Source organism: Elephas maximus, chromosome 1 (assembly GCF_024166365.1).
Source record: "Elephas maximus indicus isolate mEleMax1 chromosome 1, mEleMax1 primary haplotype, whole genome shotgun sequence".
Taxonomy (NCBI): domain Eukaryota; kingdom Metazoa; phylum Chordata; class Mammalia; order Proboscidea; family Elephantidae; genus Elephas; species Elephas maximus.
Window position 1 is genome coordinate 164,358,711 of NC_064819.1, and position 26,421 is coordinate 164,385,131.

Consider the following 26,421-nt stretch of genomic DNA (forward strand, 5'->3'; position numbering starts at 1 on the left):
CTGCCAAAAAAAGAGAGATCTAGCCTTCTACTTTACTGATTTTTCTAACTCCAAACCTACAAACTTACCCTCCATCTATTTTAATTTTGTGTCCCGAAGAGCAACAGATATAACTAAGAAAAGCCACGAGGAACAGCCCACTGAGAAACTGGTCAAATTTTCCCCCTGTGACACACATAAACTCCAGATAAAGATGAGCATTAGCACACAGAGAATGCTGGCAAAATTATAAACGGAACCAGACACTTGACCTAGAATTTGTAAAAGACTTGTACCTTTTTTAAAAAAATATTGATTCAGCAAAACGGACGTGAAAAGAGAGAGTGAAAGGAGGGAGCGGGCTGTCTCATGGGGGGGAGAGTAATTGGGAATATCTAGAAAAGTGTATATAAGTTTTTATGTGAGAGACTGACTTGACTTGTAAACTTTCACTTAAAGCACAATAAAAATTATTTTAAAAAAATATATTGATTCAACCTTAACTTGGCAATACAGAATCAACTTCGGGTGATTTCTCTAATATAAGCAATATGACTAAATATATAGAATTGTTTAGGCTAGTAACCCATCTATTTAGCAAGCACTTATCTTGTATGAATCAACTCGACAGCAATGGGTTTGGTTTTGGTTTTAGTTTACCCTGTACAGTTTTCTTTTCCAATTACCCCTTTAAGGCAAAAAGGGACAAAACTCCTTTTCTGAGACTTAAGAATCTTCCTGATAGTCGCTTTTGGGTTGAAGGGGTCTTTCAGTGGAAATATGTGCATTTGATGAATGCTAATTACGTTCCGAATCTTCTTTAGCCAATCCATTTGCAGCTGTTATCCGAGTTATTTTATAAATGTCTGAAACAGCTGTCAACAGTCTGAGGGGGAACTCTTCAATCAATGAGTTGACAGAAATGCAATACTTAGATTTCCCGAGCAGACAGCAAGAAAATATGTATCTATTTAGCGATGTCGCCAGTAACGAGAAGGAACGATTGATACTGCGGTTGAATTTTAAAGTGTTGAAGAATACTTTCAGGCTCATAGGCATAGAAAAGGCATTACAACAGCACACTACTTGGGTCGGAGAACCACAAAGTCAAATGGAATGTTTGAGCGTCCTAAGGAAACGAGCAGTAGCAATCTTATTTCCATTCAATAAGAATGCTTCTAGTGGTATATTGCAACATAGTAAATCTATTTTAATTAAAATTTTAGTACTTGTTGATGTTATCTGTTCATTGTCTCAATAAAACATTTTTTAACAGATAAAAAAAAGGGACAAAACTAAAGTCGAATTATTAGAGCCTCTAACACTTCCTATCATTAATATTGTGTCAAGGAACCTCCTAGGCCACCCCTACATTTGGAGGTGTGCTAGAAGGACTCATGGGACTCACCATATAAACTGTACTCACAGCTAACATTTATTATAGCACTGTAAAAAGGAGATGGAATCCCTGAGTGGTACAAACAGTTAAGGAGTTTGGCTGCTGGTTGCTAACCAAAAAGTTGGCGGTCCACCCACAGGCGCCTCAGAAGACAGTCCTGATGATCTACTTACAAAATATCATTCATTGAAAACCCTGTGGAGCACAACTGAATCACCGTGACAGGTGCAATTGGTTAGTAAGGATATATAGCCTAATCATAAGCAGAAAACACACAGGCTGAGATGTGAGGAATTCATTTCCAGGCTTATGTTCTCTCTCTCCCACCAGAAGTCAAACACAGCATACAGTTCGCCCAGCAAGAAAAATGCCAACATAGGTGTGATATTTTTTGCCCAGGGAAGCCCATCAGACACTCAGCTCTACCATTTGGGGGAGAGGGAAGCTGGTCATTTAGGTACACTTTGCCGAGCACACGCCAAAATTCCAGACTTAGAGAAGGAAAGCAGAGTTTTAGCATAAACCACATTGTTCCCACGGTGGAATGACTCCTGATATCAAAGTTCCCAGACGCGAAACAAGCGCCAAGCCTGCAAATAGGGCTTTCTAGGGATGGCAATTTCAGGCCTGCTATTATTATTTTTTTTTTAATGTAAACTCTGGAAACCCTAGTGGTTAAGTGTTGCGGCTGCTAACCACCCAAGAGGTCGGCAGTTTGAATCTGCCAGGCGCCCCCTGGAAACTCTATCGGGCAGTTCTACTCTGTCCTATAAGGTCGCTAGGAGCCGGAATCCACTCGATGGCAGTGGGTTTGGTTTTGTTTCTGGGTTTATGTAAACTCTTTTCTGCACAAATATGTTCTGGCCATTTTTTTCACGTGGTTTTCCAAACATCAGATTTTACAGTTTTCAACTTCAGCATTACCTAACGTCTGTCTTTTGGCTAATATAGAACGTGAATCAAGTTGTTTACAAAGTTTTGGTTTTTTTTTTTTAAATAGGCTATGTAAACTAAAGCCCTTATTCTAAAAAAAAAAAAAAAAAACTTTTTTTTCCTACTTTTCAGCAGTAATTTTCATGTAAGGGCGGAAGCAGATATTTCTTAGAGTTGAGGACGTGCACAGCAACTTTCCTTTTAGATACCAGGTTCAAAAAGATTAACAGCACCTAATTTTGCTGTGTATCACGCACGTTTCTAAAGCACATCACAGATTATTAACCCACTCAATTCTCACAACCACCTTGAGATACCAGTTAACAGTGTCAATTTCAACTTAGAGTGACCCTATTTATGCCAGAGTAGGATTTTCAATGGCTGATGTTTTCGGAAGTAGATCACCAGACTTTTGTTCCGAGGCGCTTCTGGTTGGACTTGAACCTCTAACCTTTCAGTTAGCAGCCGAGCGTGTTAACACTCTGCACCACCCAAGGATCCCCCTAATAAGATAGGTTACTATTATTCACCCCACTTTACAGTTGAAAAAACTGAGGCACAAAGAGGTTAAGTAACTTGCAGAGGTCCGGACTGACTCCCGTCTCCTAACACTACAAGAGGCCGTCAGAAAACCGTAGTTACACATGCTTCCCCAGTTACGAAACAAAACACCCCAACTTTAAGAAAACAATGCGGCGTAAGGAGAGAACGCTGGCGGAAGGGTGTCTGACCGCTGCGCTCCTAGGTCACCGCGAGGCGGAGGCTCGGGCCCCTCCTCGGCGGCTCCTCACGCCGCCGCCGCCGCCAGAACGCTGAGCCGGCCGGCAACGCTCACACGGCCGTCGGTGACGCCTCGCGCCCCCAAAGATCGGGAAGGCAAGGGGGAGTATGTGGCTTCTCTCACAGCCCCGCCCACACCACGCGCAGAGACCAGGGTCGCGCAAGCCTAGACCAAGAAACTGCGGCGAACGCAGCGCCGGAGCCAACTCACCCCGCCCGACCCGGGCCGCCGCAGCTACAATCCGAAAAGACTGCGCCTGCGCAGCCGCCTCGCGGGCCGGCAGAGGCGGGGCCTCGTGTGCCTGCGCCTACGTCGGGGCGGGTTCGGGGCCGTTCCTCCGGTGGCAGCTCGCCCGGGGCGGGGACGGAGCCTGGCGATGCGCCCACCTTTTCTAGCTCTGCCTAGCGGTTAAGGCCGCAACCAGTCTTAGAACGGTGGAGATTAACTCCGAATTGGTTCGGTATACTGAACTGGAGTACGCAGCTCGAGTCTTCTTGGAGAACGTCTCAAGTCCCACTTGTTGCTGGACGCCTGTCCGGAAAGCCTCCGATTTCCTTCCGTCACACTCTAAAGTCACATTTGACATTCGTCATATATCATCTTGCTTTTGGGGGGGATAGTTGTTTTACCCATCGTTCTCGATTCTTAATTAGTAAATGACACATTAAATTCCGATGATCTAATAGTGATCTACACGTTGCGTATATTAACTAAAGAAGCTGGCTTGAAAATGTTTCGTGAGAATGATAAACGTTGCAGACATCTGCACTGGTTATGGATAGGTTGCAGAAGTATCCCAATTTTTCACAACTCTCCAGTCAAGGAACAAAAAACCATACAAACCAGTCGCTGTGGAGTTAATTCCAACTCATGGTGACCCATGTGTGCCAGGGTAAACCGCTCCACGGAGTTTTCAATGGCTGATTTTTCCAAAGCAGAAGTTTCTTCCTTGGCACCTCTGGGTGGAAAGGAACCACCAACTTTTTAGTTAGCAGTAAGTAGCGAGAGAGCGTTAACTATTTGCACCTCCCAGGGACTGCAGCCAAGATGTGGCTTTATGGAAAGAGCCTTGGATGTTGGATTAGAAGTCAAAAACTCAGAATTAAGACCAAAAATTCTAATGACCTTAAGATTCTCCTTCATTTCTTATGAAACAGTCTCCCAAAATTATTTTCATGCGGAAACCCGGCAAAAGAGGTTACCATTTGTTTATATCGTATTTATAGAGACCATTCAACAAATATGTTGTTGTTGCTAGGTAGTTGAGTTGGTTTTGACCCATAGTGGAGCCCATGTACAACAGAACAAAACATTGTCCAGCCCTGCCTCATCCCCACAGTTGTTGTTACGCTTAAGCCCACTGTTGGAGCCATTGTGTTAATCTGCCTCCTTGAGGGTCAGCAAATATAAAATCCATTGCCACTGAGTCGATTCCTACTCATAACTACCCTATAGGACAGAGTAGAACTGCCCGCATATAGTTTCCAAGGAGGTCCTGGTGGATTTGAACTGCTGACCTTTAAGTTAGCAGCAGTAGCTCTTAACCACTACCCACCAGGCTTTCCCAACAAATACGGTTGAATACAAATATGCCACTAGTCTCTCTGCTAGTGTGAAAGTACATAATCATCTTTTGGATTGCGGGGGCGGGGGGGTGGGGGATTTTTTTTCCTAGGGAAAAATGAGAAGAGGTGGTGTCGAAGTATAATTTTGAAGTCGAAATTGTCTATTTCATAAATCAAAAGTTTTCAGTTATTTTAATAGTGGATTTGAAGCAGAATATAGAGAAAAAAGACACACAAACTTGAGCAAATCTAAATAATTTGCATACTAAATTATATTTCATTGAAAGAAATTTTTTAATGTTTAATATATTGGATTTCAGTTTACAGTAAAAAACAAAAAATACTGAATTAGAAAATAGCTTCTTTTCCTCATAAAAAGAAATATAGGAATTATTGCAAACTACCATACCCCCCAAAAATCCAAAAAACCAAACCCACTACCATCGAGTCAATTCCGACTCATAGCGAACCTATAGGACAGAGTAGAACTGCCCCATAGAGTTTCCAAGGAGCACCTGGCAGATTCCAACTGCCAACCTCTTGGTTAGCAGCTGTAGCACTTAACCACTACGCCACCAGGGTTTCCCAAACTACCATCCCAGTGCCTTCGATTCCATACAACAGTTAAATGTTTCTTGGAAGTGACAAAACTCCAAAGCTATGTAGATTTTCAGCAGATACACTCTTACCAAAACCAAAACCAAACCTTCAAGTCGATTCCGACTCATAGCAACCCTATACACTCTCAGCATGACCAAAATCTCCAGAGACTGCAATTTCCATTTCAAAACTTGGCATGAATTACGGAAAATAATCTAACACTAAGTTTTTATTTTTGATGTTATTTAAATTATTTACCTTTTTCTTTAATTGAAAGTAAAATTTACTATTTGATAGATTTTTTTTTTTTTAAGGGAAGGGCGTCACTTTATTTGTTATTTTTTTATTGAACTTGAGATGAAGGTTTACAGAACAAACAAGTTTCTCATCAAACAGTACACACATTGTTTTATGACATTGATTAACAACCCCACCACACTTCAACACTCTCCCTTCTCAACCCTGGGTCCCCTATTACCAGCAAGGACATCACTTTTAAATGGTACCCAGTAATTACATTTTTAGTGCTATTACAAAGACATTATGATAAAACATGAAATAAAAACACAAATTCATTTAAGATCAGCTAACCATTTTTCAGGATACTTTTCAGACGATATTAAACACCTTACTTTTACCATCATTTTTCTGTCTGAAAATGTATGGAATACTTTAAAAAAAAAAGCTATAGGCTATAAATATACCTTTTAAATTTTCTATCAGGTATATATTTTTTAATATACACTCAGGAATTGTCTTTGTACATAAAACTTGCATTTGTACTATATTTTTATATGACTACCCTTTGTTAGGAACCCCTGGTGGTGTAGTGGTTAAAAGGTCAGTAGTTAGAATCTACCAGGCGTTCCTGGGAAACCATATGGGGCAGTTCTACTCCACCCTGTAGGATTGCTAAGAGTCAGAATCGACTCTGCGGCAATGGGTTTTGTTTTGTTGTTGTTAGGTGCTGTTGAGTCAGTTCCGACTCATAGTCACCCTATGCACAACAGAATGAAAACACTGCCCTGTCCTGTGGCATCCTCACAACTGTTAATATGCTTGAGTCCATTGTTGCAGCCACTGTGTCAATCCATCTCGTTGAGGGTCTTCCTCTTTTTTGCTCTACTCTGCCAAGCATGATGTCCTTCTGACAACATGTCCAAAGTATATGAGACGTGGTCTTGCCACCCATGCTTCTAAGGAGCATTCAAATTGTACTTCTTCCAAGACAGATTTGTTCATTCCTTCGGGAGTCCATGGTATATTCAATACTCTTCGCCAACACCGTAATTCAAAGGTGTCAGTTTTTCTTCAGTTTTCCTTATTCGTTGTCCAGCTTTCGCATGCATATGAGGCAATTGAAAATACCATGCCTTGGGTCAGGCTTACCTCAGTCCTCAAGGTGACATCTTTGTTTTTCAACACTATAAAGCGGTCTTTTGCAGCCGATTTGCCCAATGCAATGCGTCTTTTGATTTCTTGACTGCTGCTTCCACAGGTGTTAATTGTGGATCCAAGTAAAAGGAAATCCTTGACAACTTCAATCTTTTCTCCGTTTATCATGATGTTGCTTATTGGTCCAGTTGTGAGGATTTTTGTTTTTTTTTATGTTGAGGTGTAATCCATGCTGAAGGCTGTGGTTTTTGATCTTCGTCAGTAAGTGCTTCAAGTCCTCTTCACTTTCAGCAAGCAAGGCTGTGTCATCTGCATAATGCAGGCTGTTAATGAGCAAAGGGATACTGCACCGTTTAAAGTCAGGAGAAGTGTGCGTCAGCATTGTATTCTTTCACCATACATATTCAATCTGTATGCTAAGCAAATACTCCGAGAAGCTGGACTATACGAAGAAGAACGGGGCATCAGGATTGGAGGAAGACTCATTAACAACCTGCGATATGCAGATGACACAAGCTTGCTTGCTGAAAGTGAAAAGGTTTGGTTTTACCCTTTGTTAAAAGAGAACGCAGTCAAATTAGATTATACTCTACTTTTTTTTCTGCAACTTGTGTTTTTTACTTGACAGTATATCTTGGACGTATTTCCACATCAGCCTCATTCTTTTGAATAGTTGTTTAAGATTCCATATTTTCTTTTAAACCAGTTCCCTGTTAATGGACATTTATCATTGTCTACTTGTGCAAATGTTTTCAGTAAATTATTGACAATGGAATTTCTTATTCAACAAATGCACATTTTAACTCTTCATAGATATTGAGGAAAAAGGTGGCATAAAAGGCCATATATTTCCCAATTCTTTATTTTGTTTGTCTAATATATGGGGCTTGAAGTGCATTTAGGAGAAAACAAATGGGGAAAATCCTAACTTTCTTAAGAATCCCCTCTTTTCCAGCATGCTTTGACTTGGACATGACTTATGATGAAAAAATAAAATGCACTATTTGAGAATTAATGGTTCTTTTTTTTTTTTTTTTAATCAACTCAGCACTACTGGATCTTTCCCAGAAGAGTTAGACTATTTCTCCCCCATTCATCTCACTTTACCCAGCTGACTCTCCCAGAAAGAACTCGGACACTTGAACCATATGAGTAATATCAAGCCTTTGTTTTGATGACATGTTTTTTGCTCTAAGGACTCTTAAATAAACCGAATTTGTCACTGTGCTAGATACAGGAGGACGATATTCATCTTTTTAAAAAAATCCTACAGAAAAATATTTCTCAAGTAATTAATCATGGACATTGAAAAAAGAATACATGCTCTTTGCAAAAAAAAAAGAATACATGCTCCTTGCAAAAGCATAAATCAGATTAAATGTGATTCATTGAGCCCAAGAACATTGTTTTCATATCTTGTATTCAAACTCCCTGTGGCTTATGATGCATATTCAGAATAGATTGGGAGAGGCCAGGAAGAGTACATGAATCTACACAGTATTACCATCCATTTGACATTTTAGCTTAAAGTTAATTCACAAAACAAATTACACAGAGACTTTGGCTAAACTTCAGACCATTTGGAAAAAAAATAATTGTAAATGACGTCATTAATATGGAAATCTGAAGTGGTTTTATTAATTATTAAATTATTAAAATGGAATAATTTGAGTAATTTAAAAGTACCAGCTTTACTAAATTATTCCTTGGAAATATACTTTAATAATGCCATTTAAAATTAATATTTGAATCAACATAGGCAAATATAGCTTTAATTATGTTTGGGAACCAAATTGAGAATAATTTGAAAATAATTAGAAACTTTGTGTGATAGGCTAGATAATGACCCCTCCAAGATATTCATGTCTTAATCTCCAGAACCTGTGAATATGTTATCTTACATGGAAAAAAAGACTTTGCAGATGTGAATAAGCTAAGAATTTTAAAATGAGGAAATGATACTGGATTATCTGGGTGGCCCCAATGTAATCACATGGGTCCCTATAAGAGAATCTCAAGCCACCAAGCAGGACAAAGTCAAGAGATTCTCCCTTCGAGCTTTCAGAAGGAATATAGCCTTGCTAGCTCCTTGATTTCAGTCTAATGAAACTGCTGACCTACAGACCAATAGATGATAAATTTGTTTTTAAACCAGTAAATTTGTAAGAATTTGTTACAGTAGCAATAGGAACTAACACCCTTTATAAAATAGTTGGACCTAACCCTGACAAAGCTATCTTCTAATTTATTATCAAGTCGTGGGGATGCTTGCATGAGATTATTTTACACCAACTGAATCAGCTCTTGGGATTAAGAGCAATTCCTAGAAAAGAGCCCATGTAGTTTAAACTACTTTTAAACAAATCCAATACATGAAAATCTTGTTACAAAGTAAGGTTGGGAAAAAATATTTACTTTAAATCGGTAAATATTAACTCTAGTATGTTTTCTATTTTCCACTTTTAGACTTGTATCAAAAAAAAGTAATAATAATAATAAAATGCAAGCGTAACCCTTGGTTTCCTTCTAAACCATTTTAAGTTTTAAGACAAGGAATGTTCAGGTCATGATTGCGCTTTATGGCACTACCTGACCTGACCGGCGCTTAACTGGAGGGCGCTCGAGAGCTCGACGCGGCACGCCGGGAGGCTGGAGGAAGAGGAAGTGTTCAGAGCACAGCGGGCGCGAGCCGACAATGGTGCAGCCGGGGCTGCTGCTCTGGAGCGTACGCAAGGCTATCTTCCCGTTCGCCGAGGCTGCGCTCTTGGGTGAGCTCGGCGGTCCTTGGGGAAACCGAGAGCGCCTAACCTCGGGCCCCACGGAAAGGGTGGCATTGGTCGGGGGGCTTGCTTTTTTAGATTTCCAGTTGAATGTCAGTCTCATTACTCTTTATACCTGGGGGGTGTAGCACCCGTTTGGAGTTCTTGTTCCCTCAGATGCCGGGCTTCTGGGGCCTGGGGCTGCTCTGGGGACGCAGGGAGAGGGGCAGACATTGCTCCCGTGAGTTCGTGCTTGATTAGCAATGAAGGTCAACTCTGAGTTCAGAGGAGCGAGCAAGCTGGCCAGACCCTGCCCGGAGAGACTAGTGGCGACTCCAGCCCTGTGAATTCCACGTGTCTCGCTAGACGGCAGTGCTCTTCGCTTGATTAAACAGCCTTCTGAATCATAACATGTTAGAGCTATAAAATACCACCCCTAATTTTACAGATGAGGAAACAGAAGCCAGAAACGGGAAGGTGGTTAGTGGAGGTGTTAGGTCTAAACTCAGAGCTTCTGGCCTCCAGTCCCTTTGCTTTACATGCTGCCTCTCCAGCTACCGACCTTTCGGTTAGCAGCTGTAGCGCTTAACTACTAGGCCACCAGGTTTTCCTCGCCTTCAGCATCACCTTTTGTTTGTGAAGCTACAGGGGGCCGGAATATAACAACCATCTTCCCTGGCTTATTGCATTTTAATTGTTGGTACCTCCTCTGTAGTTTAAGATGTGTTCTTCTATGCAAATTCTTTGTTTCGTTTTACACGTATTCGACAATCATTTATTAAGCATCTTATCTGCCAGGCCTCCTGCTGGGGACGTCCTTTGTGGCTCAGGAGTTCACCATTTCTCAGGGAGACAAACACATGTAAACAATCACCACACCACGCAGTCGGGCAAGACTGCAATGGAAAGATCAATGAATTCAACCCGAGTTGGAGCAGTTTAAAGGAAAGGTGCCTTTTAAAATTTTTTTAAAAAGTATACTAGTAATACATGATTACCTTATATAAAGAACCCAGGTGGCGCAGTTGTTAAGCGTTAGGCTGCTAACTGAAAGGTCAGCCGCTCCGCGGGAGAAGGATGTGGCAGTCTGATTCCCCAAAGATTTACCAGCCTTGGAAACCCTATGGGGCAGTTCTACTGTGTCCTACAGGGTCACTATGAGTCGGAATAGACTTAAGGGCAGTGGGTGTTTTTTTTTTTTTAGATTTCTCATTAAAAAAAATAAAGTATAAATCTCCCCATGAAACTCTCCTCCCCAGATATGGTTTGGAGCACATCTTTCTAAGCACTTTTCTATGGATATACATAAATGCATATATAAAAATACTATATATATAAATGTGTGTATGTATATGCATGGATGTGTGTATATACATAGTAATCTGTTCGGCAATTTTTTTCTCACTTAGGTTTTCAGCAGCATTCCGGGGCAGCAATAGAGCTCTTTTAACTGCTGCGTATATTCCGTAGTATGGCTATACCACAGTTCATTTAACTAAACCTCTATTGATGGACATTTTGGTTTCCAAGTTTTCACTATTATAAACAATTCTTCAATAATTATCATGTTGCTGTGTACATCTGCACAAGTATATTACTAGGAAAAAAACTGCTGTTGAGTTGATTCTGACGTATAGCAACTCTATAGGTACCTATAGGGTCGCTGAGTCGAAATCGACTCTGTGGCAACTGGTTTGGTTTTTTTTGGTTTATAGGTACCTAGAAGTGAAATTGTTGAATAAAAAAGGGGAGGTAACAGGTGACACTTAACTGGGTCTTAAAGGAGGAAGAAGAGTGTGCCAGGTAGAAATAAGGGGAAAAGATATTCCCTTCAGATGGAACAATGTGTAAAAATCATGAAGGACAGGTGGAAATAGATATTAATTGCAATTTATTATACACTGCTTAAGCCTCACAACAGCACTAAGAGGTTAATTAATATTATCCCCATTTTACAAACAAGAAATTAAGGCCCAGAGAAGTTTAAGTGATTTGCCTAAGGTCACAACCTAACATGTGGGCAAGTTAGGATCTGAATTTAGGTTTATCTGACTCTAAGAAGTGACTCTTTCCACTATAAAAATGTATGTAGAACACACTTGAACTTTGATGTAGCTGGGAAATCGGGTGATGGAGTGGAAAAGGAATGGGAAGGAGGAGGAAGTTTTGGTAAATTATGTTGGTAAGGTGGGTTGAAGGGCCATATAGAACCTCAGAGCTTGGACTTTGTCCTGTAATGTAGGCTGTGGGGATTACCCATGTGACATTAAATTTATCAGTGTAAATTGCAGCTTATTCAAGGGTTAGGCTCAAAAGGTGGAAATGATGTATAACTTGTATTACTCTCGAAAGTCCCCTAAGAAAACCACACATCATTTCTCATAAATCTCAAGGCCCCTGGCCTTGTTGTGACTGATGATATTGAGCTTCTCCATCATCTCTTTCCACAGATGTAGTCGATTAGATTCCTATGAGGTCCACGTGTGTAGTTGCCATTTATATTGTTGAAAAAAGGTATTTGCAATGAGAAAGTCATTGGTCCTGCAAAATCCCGTCACGTAACTCCGGTGCTTCTATCACCAAGGCTGTATCTTCCAACTACTGATTCTTCTTCTTTGTTTCCAACTTTTACATTCCTATCACCAGTAATTATCTATGCGTCTTGATGGTATGTTAGTAAAAATCTTCAATTTCTTCTTCTTTGGCATTAGCGGTTGCTGCGTAAATTTGAATAATGCTTGTATTAACTGGTCTTCTCTGTAGGTGTATGAATATTATCCTATCACTGACAGTGCTGTTATTTGAGGATAGATCTTCAAGTGTTCTTTTTGACAATGAATGTGATGCCATTCCTTTTCAATTTGTCATTCCCAGCATAGTAGACCATATGATTATCTGATTCAAAATGACCAATACCAGTCCATTTCAGCTTACTGATGCCTAGGATGGATATCAATCTTTGTGTTCCATTTCATTTTTGTTCACTTCCAATTTTCCTGGATTCATACTTTGAACATTCCACATTCTCATTATTAATGGCTGTTTGCAGCTGTTCTCATTTTGAGTCATGCCACATCAAATGAAGGTCCCAAAAGCTTTACTCTATGCACATCATTAAGGTTGACTCTACTTTGGGGAGATAGCTCTTCCCGTTGTATCTGGAATGCCTTCCAACCTGAGGGGCTCATCTTCCATTGTTTTATTCTTTCCAGGTTTGAAGTCAATAAAGGGAAGCTGCCACAATTTTTGTACTGCTGCTTCTAAAGATGTCACTTATAAGGAACTTAAAAACCTGCTGAATTCCAAAAGCATTATGTTAATTGATGTGAGAGAAACATGGGAAATTCTTGAGTATGGAAAAATCCCTGGGTCCATCAATATACCATGTAAGTGACATATGTCTTAAGCTCATACATTAATATGGATAGATATTAAATTATTTAATGTGTCTAAAATTAAAAGGAAATTCGTAACATTTTCTTTCAGTGGACGAGGTAGGTCAGGCTCTACAGATGAACCCAAGAGACTTCAAAGACAAATACAATGAAGTAAAGCCATCTCAATCTGACAATCTAGTGTTCTCCTGTTTAGCTGGAGTGAGAAGCAAAAAGGCTTTGGACACAGCAATATCTTTGGGCTTTAACAGGTGTGTAGATGAAGCATAAAAATGGATTGTTTCATATGTACTACATTTTTATTGGTCCATTTAAGAGTTTCTTATAGTTACTGGTGGTGTAGTGGTTGGGCCTTGGCTGCTAACTGAAGGGTTGGTGGTTCAAACCCACTAGCCATTCTACAAGAGGAAGATGTGGCAGTCTGCTTCTGTAAAGATTATAGCCTTGGAAACCCTATGGGGCAGTTCTACTTTATCCTTTGGGGTTGCTATGAGTCAGCATCGACTGACAACAATGGTTTTTTTTTTTTTTTTGGTGAAAGGCAGGATAATGAGACTAAGAGTCTCCATCTTTTGATCTTACTCAAAAGCAACACAATCTATTAAATAGACGTATAAGTAGTATGGTGAGTAACCATTGCTTATTTATTTTTAACCTTCCTACCAATCTTGTGTTAAAAACCAGAAGAAAATGTTCACAGCACTATTTCATGTATGTTTTCAGTGCACAACACTATGCTGGAGGATGGAAGGAATGGGCAAGCTATGAATTTTCAGAGAACAAACAAGGAAGTTGAATTTTCGAATACATGTTGCTCTTTCCTTGTGTACATGCAGCCTAATATTGTGGAATGAAGAAGAGAATAGAAATCTAGACCTGGCATCACCAGTTCATGGCTGGGAATTTTGTGTAAGTCAATTACTGGTTGAATCTTTTCCTCATCTGTACATTGAAAATACCACTTCCGCCTGCCTACTTCAAAGGCGATTGAGGATTGTGATAGTGTGACTTGCCATGGAAATATAAGAGCTGGGATTCTAGGAATTCATTTTTAAGTAGTTTAGTATAGTTCAATAATATTCCCGAAGACCAGGTTACTTGTTTTAACTAATCATAATGTGTAACCATTTTTGTTAGTATAGCTTCCATTCATCACAGAGGCCGTAAGTTAGACCAGTAGATTAACAAGCATTGACCGTAAAAAAAATCAAGAATCTGGGATCCAGAGAAGTAGGTGAAATTTGAACAATGAAAATACATTAACAGTGTATAAGATTATGGCAGCATTGTTACCAGCAGGGCAGTGATACAATTTGCAATTTAAAAAATTTAATGTAATCTATGGGGATATAAGGTAAAAGTGCTTCTGTGGAGGGAGATAAACTGGAAAAGGCAAGGAGAGAACTTTCTGGGGTGATGGAAATGTTCTATGTAATGACTGAGATATTGGTACATAAGAATATGTTTGTCAAAACTCATTGAACACTTAAAATCTGTGCATTTTCTGTAATTGTACTGCAATAAAAAAAAAAACCTTTAAATACAAATTATTCCCACTAGCATCAGAGCCCTTATGGCACAGTACTTTTAGCATTGGGCTGCTAACCAAAAGGTCGGCAGTTCGATTCCACCAGCTGCTCCTTGGAAGCCCTATGGGGCAATTCTACTCTGTCCTATAGGGTTGCTGAACTGGAATCGACTTGATGGCAACGAGTTTGGTTTTCGATTTTTTAGCATCAGTATATTCCTTTGAGATTTTAAGTCCTGTATGTGTTAGTGTGCTAGTGCCCTGGTGGCAAAATTAACTTGTGCTTTCTTCAGTCTGTGTCTCTTCAGACCTAGTCTTATTCATGTAGTTGTTTATTATCATGTAAGGCCTAGCAAATAACTGTAAGGACTTGGTTTGTCCTAAATCAGGTAGAAAGCCATTGGGAAATCTGGGGTAGGGATGTGATCACTTTGAACTTCTGACACATACACACGATATATTTAAAATCTGTTTAAAGGTATCAAAGAATTACTATGGCAGTGAGGACTGGAAGGGCCGCTGTCTCAGGGAGAACGAAGTGTAAAGGATGAGCCCATCAAAGTACTGGGCCCATCAAAGAAGAGCCCAGGTAAATGTATCAGGTCTTCAGGTAGAACTCCTGATAGGCTGCACCCTAGGAGTAGGGGTGAACTAGAAATTGATCAACCCTTATAAAAACTTGGAAACCCTGGTGGTGTACTGGTTAAATGCTACAGCTGCTAACCAAAAGGTCAGCAGTTCAAATCCACCAGGCACTCCTTGGAAACTCTATGGGGCAGTTCTACTCTGTCCTATAGGGTTGCTATGAGTTGGAATCGACTCAGTGGCGACGGGGTATAAAAACTTAAGTCCAGCTTTCAATCAACTAAATCCCTGAGTGGATTACTGGTGATCTTGATACCTTAAGGGCCTACCATAAGTAAATCCTCTCTGGAGAAAGATAGCATTATATAGCTAGAACAGGGTTTGCCAACAATAAATATAGGCTTGCAGGCCATAAGGTCCCTGCTGCAACTACTCGTTTCTGCTATTTTAGTGTAAAAGCAGCCATACCAAACAAAACAGAAAAAAAAACAAACCCACTGCCATCGAGTCAATTCAGACTCATCGCAACCCTGTAGGATAGACTAGAACTGCCCCCATAGAGTTTCCAAGGAGCGCCTGGAGGATTTGAACTGCCGACCTCTTGGTTAGCAGCTGTCGCGCTTAACCACTACGCCACCAGGGTTTCCTAAACCAGCCATAGACCATATGTAAATAAATGAGTATGGCAGCATTCCAATAAAACTTTACTTATGGCCACTTAGGTGTGAATTTATTATCACCAAAAATTATTTTTATTTTTCAACCATTTAAAAATGTAGCATTTTTTTGTATATATTTTTGTTGTTGAGAATACATACAGCAGAACATACACCAATTCAACAAATTCTACAATTCAGTGACAATGATTATGTTCTAATTGTGCAGCTCTTCTCACCCTCCTTTTCCGAGTTGTTCCTCCTCCATTAACATATACTCACGGCCCTAACTGAAACTAAAAGGTTGGCAGGATTAACAGCAGATTAGACACACTTGAAAGGGTTAATGAAAATGAAAAAACAAGAGGAACATGTATTATTAACATGAACAAATCTCACAATGTTGAGAAAAAAATACAGATTGCAAGAAATATACCCTGAACAGTACATTGTTAAAACATGAAAAATAATACCATTTATAATAAGGCCAGACTTACTGGACCAGTAGAAACTGGATGAACCAGAGATTACTGCCCTGGGATACCCTTTAAACTTGGAACTCAAGCCACTCCCAGAGCTCCACTTGCAGCCGAAAGACAGATTGGCCCATGTCTTAGTTATCTGGTGCTACTGTAACAGAAATGCCACAAGTGGCATTTAACAAACAGAAATTTATTATCTCACAGTATAGGAGGCTAGAAGTTGGAATTCAGGGTGTCAGCTCCAGGGGAATGCCTTCTCTCTCGGCGCTGGGTGAAGGTCCTTGTCATCAATCTTTCCCTGGTCTAGCAGCTTCTCAGTGCAGGGACTCAGAGTCCAAAATACGAGCTTCACTCACTCCCGGCTCTTCTTGCTTGGTGGTAATGAGGTCCCTCTCCTCACTTCTCTCTTTTATATCTCAAAAGAGATTGACTCAAGATACAGCCTAATCCTGTAGATTGTGTCCTGCCCCATTAACATCATAGAGGTTAGCATTTACAACACATCAGATCACAAATGGAAGGACAACCACACAATACTGGGAATCATGGCTTAGCCAAGTTGACACATTTTTGGAAGACACAATTCAATCCATAGTACCCCATAAAACAAATAATATCACCCGTGAGTACTGTGCTTCTCTAAATAAGCATCTAAATGAAACCAGACGGTAAACATTTACATTTACCTTAGGCCTAACATGAGAAGGTAAGGGGAGACAGGGAAGCTAGATTAAGGGACAAAGAAAAATCAGAATGGAAATGAGAATGCTGATATATCGTGAAAAATGTAACCAACGTCACTGAACAGTATGTATAGAAATTGTTAAATGAGAACCTAATTTGCTGTGTAAACTGTCACCAAAAACACAGTATTTTTTTAAAAAGTACCATTTATTATTTAGGCATATGTACATACATAGTTTAAATAAATCATGAGAATAATAAACACCAAATTCAGGATGGTGGTTTCTTTTGGGGGAAGGAGGTTTTAACAATATTGTCAACATTTAATATGCTTGGTGGGTAAACAAGTACTTGTTTTTTTTTTGCCTTTTATACTTATGAGATAGGAACTATTATCTCCACTTGGATACACTTAAATATTCTATAATTATACTTCGGATTCCTTATACTTTTTTTTAAGAAAAAACTTATGCATTCTATTTACCTAATTATAATTATACTTATATCTTTTTTGAACAAGTAATGGATTAATGAACTAGTTGGAATAATTTATTTTCTATACTAGGTCCAACTAATTTTAAGTTATTCTGAAATAAAAATTTGACAGTCACAGATTTCCTGTATGTCTGAAACAACACTGACTTGTTCAATAAAACTCTTGGTGAAATCATTACTGGAATGCAAACAGAAACCTGTACACCAACATTCAGTGTAACACTTTTCACAACAGCCAGAGGAAACAACCTAAATGTTCTTTAACAGATAAATGGATAAACAAAATGTGGTATATACACACAGTGGAATATTACTTTTTTTATTTTTTTTTTATAGAGAAGTCTTGATGCATGCCACAACATGGATGAACCTAGAAAACATTATGCTGTCAGGAACAAAAGGATAAATACTGTATGGTCTCATGTATATGAGATAAGCAGATATAGAGAAAATAAAGATTATTAGTGGTTACCAGAAGGAGGGGGCAGGGGAGTTTTTGCTTAGGGGCATTGAGTTTAACAGTGGTGGAATGATTCAGAAAAACATAGCAGCAATGGCTGCATAATATGAAAAATGTAATCAATGTCACTTAATTTCAGAACTTGTTGAATTGGTAATGTTTTGGTGTGTATATTTTACCACACAAACACAAAAACTACTACTAAGGTCTGTGTTATCAGATGCCTCATTTAAAAGGTAAAAATATAGCACATCATTAATACATCATTTACCAAGTGGCTGCTTTATTTCAATCAAGGGAGAATATTACCTTTACTTTGATAATACAAGGGTAAAGTTTTAGAAATGTATGAAAAAAGCCAGATTAAATTTTTAAATACTATATGTACTCTACATCCTTTTCATAACGCAATAGAAAGAAAACGTCCTAGAAAAAGTGGCAACAAGACAACCTCAAGTCCTGAATTACTCAAAAAATCTCAGGTTTCCTTCATTCACATCATCTTTCTTACCTGCCTTGTGATCTCAGTGAGGTCTCTTGGATTCTCTGATAATACACCCTTTTGCTATCATGCATATGCCACAGAAATACTGGATAACGGTAGGATCAGCAGCTAATCTTTGAGAAATATTATTAAAGACAAATGAAAAATTGAATGCTTCTCCCGTCAGAGTAAAAACTACTACTCAGTGTATAAAAGGACAGCAATTTATTAATGGAAAAATGTAATTTTGTTACCACCACTTTTAAGAGGTATAGGTTTCTCCAGGAGTAAGGATAAGAAAGGAAAAAGGAGAGAAATTTTAATAAGGTATTACAGATGTAGAATATCTGTACCAAAGTGGGGATAATAGGTCCTACCTCACAGTACTGTTGTGAAGATCAAATTGGATGATATATATCAAATATTTAATACAATGCTGCTGCCATTATTGTTTTTTATTATATGAATCACCGCTATATGGTATCTGTCTAAAAGCAGTTGATATTTTGGGTTACTGTTTGCATTAATTTAACATTAATGGATAAAAAAAGATGAAACTTCCAGTTAAGACATCGGGGACAGGAATGGCAGTGAGACCCCTTACTGAAAACAGGAAGATTAAGTGAAACTCTGAATACTGAGTCCCCTGCCCTCACTACGAGCTCTGACAGCCCAGCTCATATAACTCTAGAAAGGAACCCAGAACATTCCTCTATGGAGAAACTGACCACCCCAATGAAAAATCTTTAGAAAATTATTGAAGGTGGGAAGGATAGCTAATGAAAAAGCCTGGTTGCTTCCTTACCCTACAATGAAGCCCTCCAGTTGAAAAGTCCTACCCACCCATGCACAAAGGCCTTTCAATTAGCTTCCTCTGTGCCTCTCAAATATGAAGGATCCTGAGACAATTAAGGCAAGATTGTAACTTGGAAGACTGTGACCAAATCAAAGAACTTCAAGAAAAAAGTGTTAATACAGAGAGCAAAGAAAACTTAAAAACAAAGAAAAAAATCTAATATTAATGTCCTTAGAATAAGGAAAACACGTTACACTATCAAACAAGAAAAAGGAACTTGTAGAGATAAGGACTATTGGAAATTGGAAATGTAATAGCAGAAATAATTCAACAGAAGGGTTGCAAGAAAAAACTGAGAAAATTCTCTCAGAAACTCATAAGATAAGAAGATAGGACAGAAATAAAGTGGAGGATTAAATCAGTAAATTCAACATTCAGTAAAGAAGAGTTCCAAAAGGAGACAACAGAGAAAATGGAAGAAAGGAAAGTATCCAAAAATTATGTAAGATAAAATTCCAGAATGGAAGGATATGTTTTCAAATTGAAAAGGTCAAGTACCCAGCACAGAGAATGAAAAAGGCCCAATAGCAAAATACATCAGAGTGAAAGGACAGAACACTATGAATAAAAAGAACTTAAAAGCTTCAAGTTTAAAAATTAAAGATCTTATACAAAGAACTGAGAATCAAAATGGCATTGGATTTTTCAATAGCAAGAGTGAAAATCAGAATACAATGGAGTAATATAAATTCTATATTTAGTCAACTATCGCTCAAGAGTGACAGCAGAATTTTCATGATATGCCAATCTCAAAAAAATTTACCTCCAACCTACTTTTTCTCAAGAAGCTACTAGAGGATGTGCTCCATCAAAATAACGGCATAAATAAGCAGACAAACCAAAAAGATGTGGATTCCCCATATTTTGGATACCAACACTAGCGAAAGCAAAGGAAGTTCCAGTATGATCAATTCTATGACGACAACTGTGCTGTTTGGACTAGAGAGCAGCTGATCCAAGCCAGAGGATGAAGGACTCCAGAAAAAATGTCTCTCTGAAAATGAGTGACTTGGGGGAATAAATGAGTAATAAGTGAATAATGACAGTGATTCTGGGGAAAAATAAAAGATACAAAGTGAACAGCAACTTATAACCAAGGCAATTACTACTTCCAAAAAAACCAAAATATTCTGTAAGAAATATAATCATAGTATACTGTAGAATACATTAGCTTATATTTAGTATGTAAATATCAAATACAAATGTAACAAAAATTATACAACTAAATTGACAGAATAAAGAGAGTAGACATTCCAGTGTAGGACTGGGTTGGGTGTAGGATAGAGTGAGTTATTTGAGAAAGCAAAATCTTCATCTTCCATAATATAAAGTTGATAATACTTATAATAATAAAAAAAGATAAAGAAGAAATGGGAGCATAAGCAAAGGAGGTAATATGGTAAAGTACTGAAGAGCATAGGCCCTGGAGCCCAGATGCCTAGGTTTTAATGACGAGAATTCTAGCTCTGTCACTTACCTGACTCATGACTTGGGTAAGTTCTTTCCATTCCCAAGTTTCCTCATTTCTAAACAGATTATTCTGAGGATTGACTTCATAACTATAGAGAGCTGAGAACATACTTGGAATGTAAGTGCTCAATAAATGCTGTATTTATAAGCTTGTTGCTTAGAAATACTGAAATAAACAACAGAGAAATGGTAAGTTCAAAGTGATTGCCTCGGGGCACAGGAATGAGAGATGTGGAGAATGGAGCAGAAGTCTTTTGTTTTCCTTATGATGCCTTATAGCGGCACTGTCCAATAGAATTATATTGCAAGCCACATAAGCGATTTTAAGTATTTTTACATTTAAGAAAGTAAAAACAAACAAAATCAGGTGAAATTAATTTTAATAATGTTTTATTTAATCCCATGTATCCAAAATATTATCATTTAAAACATATAATCAATATAAACAAATTATTGAGATATTTTACATTCTTTTGTTTTGTACTAAGTATTTGAAATCCAATGTGTATTTTTACAATACAGCACATCTCAATTCAGACTGTCCACATTTCAAGTGTTTAATAGCCTCATGTAGCTAGCGGCTATCATGCTGGATAGTGCAGCCTTATGGTAATATTTGATTTTTAAAAACAATATATATCATCAACGGCTGCTAAATCACAGAATGAGACAACCAGACATTATATGCCTCCTCATGAAAGACTACACCACCATTTAATACAGTAGTCTGCCCAAAAAAAAAAAAAAAAAAACCAAAATCTGATCATGCCTCTAGAGTCAATTACCAATTTACAGAAAATACAGAGAAATGAACATGTTAGATGACACCTCAAGGATGCAATCAGCGAAGTCCAGATGGGAGGAAACGCCTATTAGACAAGCAAATCAATTTCTTCCAAAATAAATTGCAAAGGGGATTTTAAAAATGAGATGGAAGAAAAAAATCCATGAATTAAAAAGATTTAAATGATGTATCAAAGAATTGTAATCTGTGGCCCTTATTTAGACCCTGACTTAAACCATTTAAAAATTTTTATGATATTTACGAAATTACTGAAAATTTGAACACTATCTGAAATAAAAACATTATTACTAATTCTTTTTTAGGTACAATAAAGCTTTCATAATCTTAAGAGCCATTATTTTTTTCAGGGCAACATACTGCAATATTTGTGGATGAAATGATATGATGTCTAGGATTTGCTTTAAAATAATACGCAAGTAGGGTAAGTTGGTAGGGGGTTAGATGAAGAGATTGGCCGTGAATTATGAACTGTTAACTGTTGAAGGTGACCGATAGGGTACGTAGAGGTTTGCTGCACTATTTTATCTACTCCTGTATACATTTAAAATTTTCCACAATAAGAAGTTGGAAAGGAAACTACCAGGCATATGTACTAATTTTAAAAATAAAAAATTTAAAAGAATATAGATAAGCTGAAAGGAAAAATTATCATTAAGCCAATGATTGTGGTATATAATCACTCTGCCCTTCCAACTCAAGTCCAACCTTAATTCCTTCAGACCTGAGGAGAGTTGATTTTTTTTTTCTTATTTCTTATCCTGCCATAACCTCCCCCACTGATTTTCCAACTCACAGAGACCCCATAGGACAAAGCAGAACTGCCCCATAGGGTTTCCAAGGCTGCAATCTTTACGGAAGCAGACTGCCACATTATTCTCCTGTGGAACAGCTGGTGGGTTCGAACTGCTGAACTTCTGGTTAGCAGCTGAGTGCTTAACCACTTGTGCCACCAGGCTCCCTGACAAAATAGTGAAGCTTTAATTTAATACTTATGTAAAGGAAAGACTCTCAAAAAGCAACATAAGGCAGATCCAAAAAGATAATTCAAGACACTAGTCAACAGGGCTGGAGAACTTACTTTTATTCTTGTAGTTTTATACTAGGAAGTCAACAGTTAATGATCCATTTTTTTCACAACTGATTTATATAAAAATTTAATCCCTAAATTGTACATCAACATCCTGTGACTCCAAATCTTATTTATCACTCTCCTTCAAGTCTGAAGAAAATGATTAAAATTTATTAAGTTCCACAGACAGCACAGTCCCACTGACATAACATTTAGCCTGAATTCCTACACTCACATCAGAATTAATAATAATAGCCAGTATCAAACTGGTATGAAACCTGATTGTGTTCCTGGCTCAGGATACCTGTAGTAAATTTGTAAATCCACACTAAAACACAAAAATAAACTAGGGTGTGTATATCTTATAAAAAAATTTTTCACAGTAGAGTAAAAATTAACATTAAAATTTTACCAAATTTCAACCATATTATGGTGTTTTATCCAATTAACTTTTAAAAATGCCTGATTAACTATGAATCAATTGCAAATAACTTCATGTAGGAACTTTTTTAAAGTTTGCCCAGCATTTCAAAATGGTTACAGAATTAATATAACTTTTAAAATGTCAAAGTATGCTATACATATTGCACTTTTCTGCTAGGCTGGGCTAGTATCTTCCCTGGTAAGATACCAAAACTACTGAATAAAATATACTTTTAAATCAATAGGTACTTGATTAATTTCCCTGACATTATCAACATCATTACCAAAATCTTCCAGGATTTTGTAAGATTTGATTTCTTAAATATAGCTTTAAAGTTTAACTTAAGAAGGGAAAAAAAGCCCTCTTATGTTTGACTTTTTATGTCCTTTTTTTGGTCCTTCAATGACCAGAGATTTTTAAACAAATTATGCTTCATGTTTCCTGACTTAATAAAAACAAATCCAAATTAAAAAAACATTATACTAATCAAAAAGCTATAAATCATGAAATGTCTATGTATGTCTGTCTGTAGGTCCCTTAGAACCTTTCCGAATTTTTATAATCAAGAAATTTTAATCAATTATTTACTAGAATCAAATCAGGTGAGGAAAAAATTATTTTGCAAAAATAAAATCACTTCCCAATGTGCTTGACAGAAACAAGCTATTCATTTTCTTTTGTGTTCCATTGAAGACATTACTGAAATCTGTCCAATGGTTTATTTCCAAGTGGTCCGCTACGGATTTCTTCGGAATGTTTTAAGATTGGCTGTAGCTAGAGTTCTGACTTCCATTTGGACCCTGCTCTCCTTCACTGTTAAAGTGGAGAAGAAAGAGAGTTTATACCAATTAAAAGATTCAGTATTCATCAGCCTGATAAACCTACTAGTTTTAAAGTTAGTTATTCTGTGGCACAACTCACAAAGAGATTCCTGATTGCAAGACAGAGGTGGAAAAATTAAAATCCAGAAGACTACTATTTGGTTTTATGTTTTTATTTTTATGTAACTTTGTGCCTTCATATATAAAAGCATTCTCAAGTTGTCCACGTGCACTCAAAAAATTAGGGGATGGGATTTTGTTGCCATTACAGGTATCACTCAACATAGAGATTAGAGCTTCTTCTAAAGAAATTTCCTATAAAATTAAATCCTACATGTAAAATCGTTTTCCTATTGACTAATTATGAAAATCAAAAAGTGTTCTTCCAAAAAAACTGCTGTCCAGGGGCATAATAAAATGACATAAATACAACAAAACTTTATAAGTCAGAAAAAAATATGGTAATTTCCTGGTAAATACTGAATATTTAAGATAAAAATAACTGAAACTGAAAATACCAGTAACTGTGGCAATAGGATTATTGCCTTATCCTGTCCACCATCATCTTGCAGCTTCAGGCCCTGGCACTAGTGGAGAATCACTCAGGGAATTTCTGTAAAAAATTCATCCAAAGGTAGCTGTTTGAACGACTGCCTTAAACAGCTCCTTGTATAAGTTAATTATTAATTTTTTCAAAACTGTACCATTAATTTTATCAGTAACAATGTACAAATCTATCTTAATGTTATATAATGTGATTGCTTTTCTAGATAAATGATTAAGATGGGCAGCATTTCTTTACTTCTGTAGCTCGAACTTTTTGCCCTCCAAGGTTGTATTTTTTTCTTAGGTAAAGGCCTTTACTGACAGCTTTAATAACTAGGCCCCATGAATTTGAGAATATTAACGTCTTTTTCAAGAACTGCAACATGCTTCTGGATTTGCAGAACAATTTGGGAGAAAGCAGGACCGATAGTTTTAGATATTCAAGCCAGTAGTCCATGATTATATTTGCATAAATGTACCTTTTTTTTTTTAACCTTCCTATCATTTTTCCGTATGTAATGGGTTTTTTTTTTTTTTTAATGGGTTACATATTCCTATAATATGCCCCCCAAATGGCATTTAGTATAAGCAAGATCAAGGCAGCTACATTTTCAGGGAAATGTAGCAGATCCTTGACATTTGTGAGAGATACTTAGGAGATCTTTATAAATACAGATACTTGATATTTACAAATACATCATGTATTCTTCTATAAAATGCAGTAGAATATAACTAAAATTCTAGCCAATGCCTAACATTTTAATGATCCAAAACATTTTGAATTAAAGTCATTTAAATTATATCCAAATAAATTTGGCCACTAAAATAAACTATATTATATTTAATCATCACTGTATAACCTGAGGAAACCCTGGTGACGCAGTGGTTAGTGCTACGGCTGCTAACCAAAGGGTCGGCAGTTCAAATCCACCAGGCGCTCCTTGGAAACTCTACGGGGCAGTTCTACTCTGTCCTATAGGGTCGCTATGAGTCGGAATCGACTCAACATCACTGGGTTTTTACATAACCTGAATTTACCTGGACTCTAAAATTGAAGCTATAGTAATAAACGTTACAATGATCAATGATAATGTTTGAAGCTATGTATGCAATGTATGGATGAAGATTATGAAATGTACTCTAAAGGAGGATAAGATCAAGTTATAGCAAGTAAGCAAACTCTGGTAAAAGAAGTTCGTGAATCGGGTAGTAGAAAAGTTGATGGAGAAAACAGATTTCTTTCTCAAAGGACCTTAAGACTCACATACTGAAAATGTTTCTAAATTTATGACGATTCCATTTAGCTTTTTCTAATTCTATTTTCCAAATCTTCACCTTTTTATTAAGCCAAGTCTTAATGGTTTTTCTCAATACCCGTTCATGCACTACTATAAATTATATCCCATATCATTTTCAGCCATATCCCAAGAAATCTTTACCATCGCTTGGCAATCAAAATATTTAACTTTTTTCACTTCTTGTCTATGGAAAGAAAACCCACCAAACCCACTGCCATTGAGTCAATTCCAACTCATAGCAACTCTACAGGATAGGGTAGAACTGCCCCACAGGGTTTCCAAGGCTGTAAATCTTTATAGTAGACTGCCGTATCTTTCTCCCATGGAGTGGTTGGTGGGTTCAAACCACTAACCTTTTGGTTAGCAGCCCAGTGCTGTAACCATTATGCAACCAGGGCTCCCTATGAAAGGAACCCCCTTGAAATCATTCACTGCATTCTTCTAAGAACTTACTGTGGAATTTTTCCTCATTGGAAAATTTCTTACTATTTGCTAAAATGAGAACCAACAGTTAACTTCTAATATTAGTTGAAATCAAAGTCAGATCTTGATCCATTATATTTATATTGTTCGTGGATGTGGGACACATGGTGTATACATTATACACCATAGTTTTGCACCCTGGTTTTCCTTAGGATTTAGTATTTTTTTTCCTGCCTGTAAAACCATTCTTCTCCAATGAGCTTTTTCAGTTATAGAATTATCATCTTCATAGCAATGTGAACAGCTGATGCTGCCTCTATTTTCACAGTATCCACTGAAAAATAAGCATTCTAATTCTTTAACTCTGCAGGGGTTCGTTGGCCTTTGCAACTCGTTACTTCGTGAAAATGTTTGTATTAAGTTCCTGGCTCTTTTTAACAGATATCACATCATTCCAGATCAGGTCAGTCATCTACATTTTTTAAAACTGCTACTGAAATTTATAAAAACAGGGTAATGATAGCCAGGA

At 37.6% G+C, this 26,421-nt stretch overlaps 3 protein-coding genes across 11 annotated transcripts in view; 1 reads left to right on the plus strand and 2 right to left on the minus strand.

Annotated features, from left to right (window-relative positions):
- Window positions 1-3,366, minus strand: part of USP45 (ubiquitin specific peptidase 45) — a 76,254-nt gene extending 72,888 nt beyond the window's left edge. For 2 of the 4 annotated variants that reach the window (XM_049897932.1, XM_049897940.1), the window contains exon 1: window positions 3,043-3,254. The gene's annotated coding sequence lies outside the window, so the exon portion shown is untranslated. Of the gene's footprint in view, window positions 1-3,042; window positions 3,256-3,302 lie in introns of those variants that run through there. The other 2 variants (XM_049897912.1, XM_049897906.1) reach the window with 2 other exon arrangements.
- Window positions 3,367-9,334: 5,968 nt separating this feature from the next.
- Window positions 9,335-26,327, plus strand: TSTD3 (thiosulfate sulfurtransferase like domain containing 3). Of its 5 annotated transcripts, none has more exons than XR_007518899.1 (5): window positions 9,335-9,420; window positions 12,624-12,797; window positions 12,898-13,057; window positions 13,530-13,715; window positions 26,263-26,327. XR_007518899.1 is itself a non-coding variant. In XM_049898090.1 (5 exons), exons 1-4 carry the CDS (start codon window positions 9,348-9,350, stop codon window positions 13,409-13,411), a joined length of 471 nt encoding a protein of 156 aa, XP_049754047.1. In that variant the 5' UTR covers window positions 9,335-9,347; the 3' UTR covers window positions 13,412-13,431; window positions 13,530-13,617. The 5 variants fall into 5 exon arrangements, 2 of the variants coding, with proteins under 2 accessions (XP_049754047.1, XP_049754029.1); XR_007518897.1 differs by lacking the exon at window positions 26,263-26,327 and adding an exon at window positions 17,573-17,839 and having other exon boundaries at window positions 13,530-14,923; XR_007518898.1 differs by lacking the exon at window positions 26,263-26,327 and adding an exon at window positions 14,813-17,083.
- Window positions 20,910-26,421, minus strand: part of CCNC (cyclin C) — a 32,546-nt gene continuing 27,034 nt past the window's right edge. Inside the window, exon 12 of one of the 2 annotated variants that reach the window (XM_049898052.1) lies at window positions 20,910-23,617. In XM_049898052.1, the coding sequence (XP_049754009.1) occupies window positions 23,563-23,617 (55 nt within the window). In that variant the 3' untranslated portion in view covers window positions 20,910-23,562. The other variant, XM_049898059.1, reaches the window with a different exon arrangement.

What these genes read in the sequence shown, in the direction of transcription:
- TSTD3 (XM_049898072.1), top strand. Translation starts at nt 9,348, where the DNA reads ATGGTGCAGCCGGGGCTGCTGCTCTGGAGCGTACGCAAGGCTATCTTC. An exon ending in CGCCGAGGCTGCGCTCTTGG is followed by an intron (nt 9,421 to 12,623) that starts GTGAGCTCGGCG and finishes TATTCTTTCCAG; the next exon opens with GTTTGAAGTCAATAAAGGGA. An exon ending in ATATCTTTGGGCTTTAACAG is followed by an intron (nt 13,058 to 13,529) that starts GTGTGTAGATGA and finishes GTATGTTTTCAG; the next exon opens with TGCACAACACTATGCTGGAG.